Source organism: Chiloscyllium plagiosum, unplaced genomic scaffold, assembly GCF_037043375.1.
Source record: "Chiloscyllium plagiosum isolate Xiang-an unplaced genomic scaffold, Cpla_swu_hap1 HiC_scaffold_7, whole genome shotgun sequence".
NCBI lineage: Eukaryota > Metazoa > Chordata > Chondrichthyes > Orectolobiformes > Hemiscylliidae > Chiloscyllium > Chiloscyllium plagiosum.
In genome coordinates this window covers 18470018-18477114 of record NW_028270145.1, presented here as the reverse complement: position 1 = coordinate 18477114, position 7097 = coordinate 18470018, and the positions used below count along the sequence as shown (strand labels likewise).

At 41.8% G+C, this 7097-nt stretch overlaps 1 protein-coding gene across 2 annotated transcripts in view; it reads left to right on the top strand.

The window, feature by feature from the left end:
* Positions 1-7097, top strand: part of ahr2 (aryl hydrocarbon receptor 2) — a 151683-nt gene that overhangs the window by 143342 nt on the left and 1244 nt on the right. For both annotated transcript variants that reach the window (XM_043693101.2, XM_043693100.2), the window contains exon 10: positions 1-438. This exon is cut by the window's left edge and continues 1339 nt beyond it. In XM_043693101.2, the coding sequence (XP_043549036.2) occupies positions 1-423 (423 nt within the window). In that variant the 3' untranslated portion in view covers positions 424-438. The remainder of the gene's footprint in view (positions 439-7097) is intronic.

The window sequence follows — 7097 nt, the reverse complement described above, 5'->3', positions numbered from 1 at the left end:
AACCAAAACAGCAGCGGGCAGCTTCCTTACAGCTGCAGCATAGCAAGAAAGCACAGGACCACAGTGAACCAGTTTCCAATGGGACTGCCTCCCAGCACCAACAGCAGCTGCATGTTCACCTCCTGTGAGTACGAGGGACGGGCCCCTCCTCCCAGAACTGAACCACTGTTTCCAGACAGCAGCTCCCTCACTCCTCTGCCTCCCTACGGTAAAACAGAAGGATTGCAGAACCACAGTCCCTTCCAGGCCACCTGTTACTACGAGAACGACCCTGTTCATTCTGTTATAGGCTCCTCAGCTGTCCCCAATGGGGAACTGAACATTTATCAGTCGGCCTGTCAATTCGAGCCAAACTTTTCTGCATTACCGCTCGCTGAGAATTCTATCTGCCAAATTCCAACAGGTCAGGCACCTTGGAATTGAAGCAATTAATTTAAGGTGAGGACGGTATGGACAGTAAACCATACTTATTAAACAATTAACCCCATGCAGATACATAGTCAATCACGTTAAGGCTGTAATGTTGCTGGAATATTTTAAGGATGTGAGTGGCATACTGATTGGCTGATCTTAGAAGATGTGAACAGAGATTTTGGTAAATGGGGCTTGTGTTTTCACGTATTATGAAGTTGCTTGACCTAAAATATGCCATTTTATAAAACAAAATGGCTTTACAAGTCAGTAAACTCTCCTTGGATTCTGCTGGGACTCAGATCCTTGCTCCATTGACAGGAGGTCTGAGGCCTGGTCACAGCTACGGTTAATGTGGCATGTGTTGCTCACATGAGAGGTTCAGGTCTATCTGGGGTGTGTGAATACCAGGTAAATTTCCAGATACCTATTTGACTATGATGCATGTGTCTTACAGTATCTAACTTAGAATCCAGCAGAGAAAGAAATGTGCTATAAAATTAGGTTGTGTGTTGGCCTGGTGGTCACAAAGGCATCTCTGCACAGGAAAATGACTCCATGCTTCAGCAGCAGGCTCAGTGATCATTTCCCACTGATGTTCTTCACCTGGGAGAAAGATTCCTAACCTCCAGTTTGATCAGTGAGGAGAATCCAATCACGTGATTCATACCTGTCTCTGGTACTTCTATCCAGCAGAACCAGCAGCAACTATGCTCAGTGAAGCCTTGGTCCACAGGATTTGGAGGGCTGTAGAGAGAGAGGAGATAGTTGAAAGAGGTGCAGTCCTGGCATAAATAAATCCAGAAAAGGGAATGTTATGTAAAGGGCAACAATAATCGAGGAATCGAATAGCAGCGTATTAATTAAAGGGTGAGAGGTTATGATACACTAAGGTACAGAGGCACCTGGGTATCCTGGAACATGAATCACATAGGGCTTATCATTGCAGATACAGTGGGATTCAAGGTGTTTGGAATGTTGGCCTTTATTGTAGAGAGACTGGGATACAAAAGTCGAGCTGTTTTACTAGCTTTTGTACAGGGCATTGATGAGACCATTGTGTACCATCTTGTTCCCCTCACTTAAAGAAGGATACAGTTCATTGGAAGCAGTTCAAAGAAGGATGATTTCTGGGTTGAGGGGGTTATCCGTATGAGGAAAGGTTCCCACCCTTGCCCTCGAGATTTTCTTCCCTTCCCCCGACTGCGTGACCATCCGAGGTGTGTGTGGGGCCCGTGACCTCTGCACAGGGAGGTCCATGCGTCGGCATGGCAGCAGGATCTCTGAGTGGCTTAGAAAGAACACCAATTAGCTCCGAACCCATTGGAATTTAGAAGAATGAGAAGTGCTTTTATTGAAACAAAAAAAAAAGTCCCGAGGGACTTGGCAGAGTAGATGCACCAAAAACGACACCAGTTTAAAAAGGAAAGGTTTCCTGTTTAAGACGGAGATGAGGAGAATTTCTCTGTCTGAGTGTTGAGAACCTGTTATTCACTTCCTCCGGGCCACTGAGCAAATTAGGAATGGGCAACAAATGCTGACCTTACTAATGATGCCCGTAACATCTGAAAGGTTAAAGAAAGGAACCTCCCAATACACTTGATCTTGTGTTCACCCATACATGCAAACTCCAAAAACTGGGAGCAGGAGCCCCGGCTGACTGTAATGGTTTTATCCCACTCCCTCCTTCATCCCCACACTCGAGCCTCAGCACTATCACCTCAGACGATGAGTAAAAATCTTTGATCCGTTGACGAGAGCAGCGGTTTTTGCTGCACAGCAATAAAACTGTAACACAAACAGGAATGACGTACGTATCCAAAAAGGATTGAAAGACTAACCCTTTTTTCTGTTAAAAAGAGGTGATGGGTGACCGAATGGAGGCTTTTGAGATTGTGGAAGTTTTGATGGAGTGCATATGGAGAAAATGTTGCCTCTTATAGGGGACAGCATAACTCGATGAATATACAAAATTAGGAGAATGAGTAGGCTGGTGAAGCGTTGAGGCCTGCACTACCTTTCAATAAGTTCATAACTGATCTGTTTGTGTTCTGGCTTCCATATTGCCATATGTCCCCTCTCACTGTCTAACCTGAATCTGTTTACCTCCACCTTTAAAAAATATTCCAATACCTTGTCCCCGTTGCTTTCTGTGTGCAACCTTTGAACTCACCGCTAATCTTAAGAGAAACTGAATACCCGCGCCCCCCCCAACTATTTTAAAATGGTGCCACGCGTTTTTGGACCCAAAGGCAAGAGTGAGCATCTTTTCTATGTCCATTTTGTCAAGACCATTCAGGATCGTATCAATTTCAATGAAATCATCTCTAACTCTTCTAAACTCCAGTAGAAATAGGCCCAACCTATCCAGTCTTTCTTTGTAAGTTCATTCCAGGCATTTATCGAGTAAACCTCCTTTGATTTGCCGACTAAAACAGTTATATCTGTCCATAAAATAAGGAGATGAAACTGCACACAGTATTGAAGATGTGGTCCCATCAATACTCTGTGTAACTGAAGCACAACATTCTTACATAAACGTTCATTTCATCTTGTAACGATGACATTCTGTTAGGTGCCATGATCAATTTCTGTACCTCAAGACTAACCCTTTGATGCTCATGCATCTGAACCCCTCTGCACCTTGAGTTCTGGAGTTGTTGATCGTTTAAGTAATACCCTGCTGTTTATTCCTTTGCCAAAGCGAACAACTGCACATTTTCCCACTTTATACTCCATCTACCAGATGTTTGCCCACTCACTTGACCAACCAATTTAAATCTGTTATGTAATTTTTGCAATGTACTTTCCTGCCTAACTTATTGTTTGCAAATTTAGCCACCATACCTTCAGTCCCCTCTTGGAGTCATTGATATAAATTGTGAAAACTTGAGGGCCTAGCACAGACCTCTGCAAAACCCTACTCATCATATCCTGCCACACCCTTTTCTGCCCAGCCTGCTTTTTGCCAGTCAACCAATCTCCTATCCATGCGAATATGTTAGCCTCTGCACCATGAGCCTCCCACTTTGCGCAATGGCTTTCGGTGTGCGACCTGGTCAAATGCCTTTTGGAAAGGTGTGGGCACTGTTCACCTCTGGTGCTTGTTTCTTGTTCTAAGAATTCCAATCAAATGATTAAACATAATTTCCTGTTCACAAGACCATGGTGACACTTCCTGACCACCTTGGATTGTTTTTCCCAAGTGCCAAGCAAGCTAACTGGCCTCTTTTAGATTTTCCTCTTCTTGAATAGCCGGATTATATTCGCTATTTTCCAGTCTAATTGAACCATTCCAGAATCTCTCAAACTTTGGAAAATAAATACTAATGCATCACACCCCTCATTAACATTCGAGGATGAAGTCTATCTGGACCCAGAGATTTAACGACCTATCAGTTTGTTCCATACTGTTCCCTCAGTGATGATTATTTTATCAAAGTGCTCTTGTCCTTTTACTTCCTCATTTACGTGCGTTATGAGGATGTTCATCATATCCTTTGTACTGAAGACAGAAGCAAATTATTTATTGAATCCTTTTTTTATTATTTACTATTAATGCCCTTTTCTCTCTTTCTAGAAGACGAGCACTCACTTTCCTTACTATTTTCTTGTTTCTACAGACCAGTAGAAACTCTTGCAATCTGTATTAGCATTTTTAGCTAAATGCTTTTCATGCTTCAATTTGTTTTATCAAGATTAACCTTTTAGCCATTCACAACCATTCTTTGTATTTGAGCCGGTCATTTGTCCTACCGCATGCCTTTGCATAATTGTATGTGTTTTCCTAAAATTTCAGCCCTCCTTAACTACTTTAGTCACAGATAGTGAGTGTTCTCCTTGGAATTTTTTTTTAACAGTAGAAATATATTTGTAATATTCTGAAATATCCCTTTAAAATTTCTGCCACTGCTTCTCTACTGATCTGTCTCTTGGCTAATATGTCAGTTCACTTCAGCTGTCTCAGCTTTTACGCCAAAATCGTTGCCTTTTCTTAATAAATTTCAAAATCTTAATCCAAGATTCATCTTCCACATTTCAAACTGATTGATTGAATTTTACAATGATGTTATCATCGCTGCTACATTGGGGTGCTTTTATGGTCCATCATTCATGCTGTCATTACCAAAAATCTCAAATGTCAATCTCCGGCCAATTTGATTCACTCTGCATTATCTTCAAGTAGTAGTTGGAGGCAGCCCTGACCAGTATTCTAGCAATAGTATTGAAGACCAACTTCTGTCTAAGTTATCTGCTGTGCAAGGCAAAGCCACTCAGGTCTTCGCAAGTCATGCCCACACTTACTGAAGCACTGACTTGCCCAGTTCCAGAAGTTACTGCCGAGCATGAATCTTAGAGGTTTCTTTGTTTAGCTGTTCCAGCAATGACTTCCATCAATGACCTCCAGCATAAGGTCAGAAGTGGGAATATTCACTGATAATTGTGCAATGTTCAGCACCATTCGCCAATCCTCAGATACTGAAGCAGTCCATGTCTGAGTGTGACAAGACCTTGACAGTATCCAACTTTGGGCTGACAACCTTCATACCACAGAAGCCACAGGCTTCTCCAACAAGAGGTAATCTGCCAACCACTCCTTGATATTCAATGGTGTTGCCATCACTGAATCCTCCACTGCCAACATCCTGAATGCTAGCATTGACCAGAAACTAACGGGACTAATCATATAAATGCTGTGGCTTCAAGAACAACTCAAAGACAAGGAACTCCTGACTTCACAAAGTCTGTCCATGGCACAAGTTAAGAGTCTGATGGAATACTTCTCCCTTGCTTGGATGAGTGTAGCCCAAACTTCATTGAAATACCTTAACACCAGCCAGAGCAAAGCAGCCCCTTTGAAAGGCCACCATTGTTCACAATAGCAGCAGAGTGCACCATCTACAGAAATTCACCAAGGCTCCTTATACAGCATCTTTAAACCCCATGACCACTTCCATCTCGACAGGCAAGAGCAGCAGATACTTGGGAACACAACTACCTGCAAGTTTCTCTCCAAGCCACTCACTATCCTACGTCCACCAACACAAAATGGTTTGCAGTGGTCTGAGAAGGCAGCTCATTATCGCCTTTTCCAGAGCAGTTAGCAAAGGGCAATAAATGTTTACCTCGTCAGCGATGTCTACATACAATCATGGTTTTTTTTTTAAATAAATGCAGCTAATAAGATAGATAGTTAAGAAGAAATCTAGTTGGGAATTCAAGAGAAACATTTTTTATCCTGAGGGTGGTGAGAATGTGGAACTCATTGCTGCAGGGAGTGTTTGTAGTCTAAATGCATTGAAGGAGAAACAAGCAGACGTTTGAGTGAGAATGGAATAGAGGTCGACTAAGGTACATTCAGATTGGGACAAAAAAATGAGACGAAGCTCAGGTGGAAGATAAACACGAGCTTGGAGTAGATGAGTTGATTGGCCCATGGTCCCATACAATGACCTCACCTCACGTCCTGATCATGGGTCAAATTTGAATTGACAAATCTGAAGAGTATGGCCACTTCCAGAAGCAGGGTGTCCAGGTAACATTTTCCCTCTCTGATGTGGTACCATTCATTCCAGTCTTCACCATTGACTCAAAGCTCCTTTAGTTGCAAAACACGTACTACAGACCTATTTGCTCTGGTGTCCAGCTGCTCCCATATGTTGCAGAAGCAACACATCACCTGTCCTGCCAGCACTATCCTATTTTATTTCATTTAGTAATTAATTATTCTAGTATCTCTAGATCTTAACAGTTGAGGAATCCCCCCACGCTTTCCAATCTATTGTATGTTTTTAAACATTTTCAATCTTTACACTTAACTTATTTTGGAAACAAGAAAAAAAGACCATTAACTTAAGGACAAACTGAAGACGATCTTACACTCACTCAAAAGACAAGAAATGTTCACCAATCCACTGCTTTCCTTGCGCTCACATCGCATTGTGACTTAGATGCTACTCCGCAGTCTCAATGTCAGTAGACCTCTCAGTCTGCACCTTTTATCCTCTTCCACTTGTGTCTTGCTATTGAGCCTTTGAATTGAATAAACCTTGACCACTCTCTAGATATTCAGTTTCTTTTCCTGTAGTAGAGGAAAAAAGTCAATTTCTGGAAGCCGAGAAAGTTCAAGCAAAAGCAACTAAACACTCCTTTACCTTCCAGCCCTTCTCTCCCTGAAGAATTCATCTCTGACACTCTATTGCATGTTGCACACAAGTGCTAAGTCACACTAAGATAACTACTTATAGATGCTTCTAACACACAGTCACTGGAGGATCCATTTGAGTGCTTTTTTGCTGAAATCCTTGAATTCAGTTTAATAATATAAACTAAATTAGGATTGTCCAAAATAAAATTAAGAATTTAGACTTCCTTGCCCAATGGTGCACGTACTCCGTCCTTGGGTACATTGAGTTTGCTGGCTAAATTTACATGCTCCTAACAATAGACCAAGTCTGTTTTTAATAGAGCTGTTGTTTCATTCAAGCCCTTGATAAAACACCCTGCTTCATGCTGGAAACTACAGAACTTGTTTGTTTAATGTTAACTTAAATTTGTGATACAATTCAATATAGAAATGGACGTTTTGGCAAACATTTCTCTTACAAGCTGTTTCTGGGTGGTGAAGTAGAAGGAATAGTTGGGTCTATCCTATTATCTTGTTGTGTGGAAATTAGATAAGAACA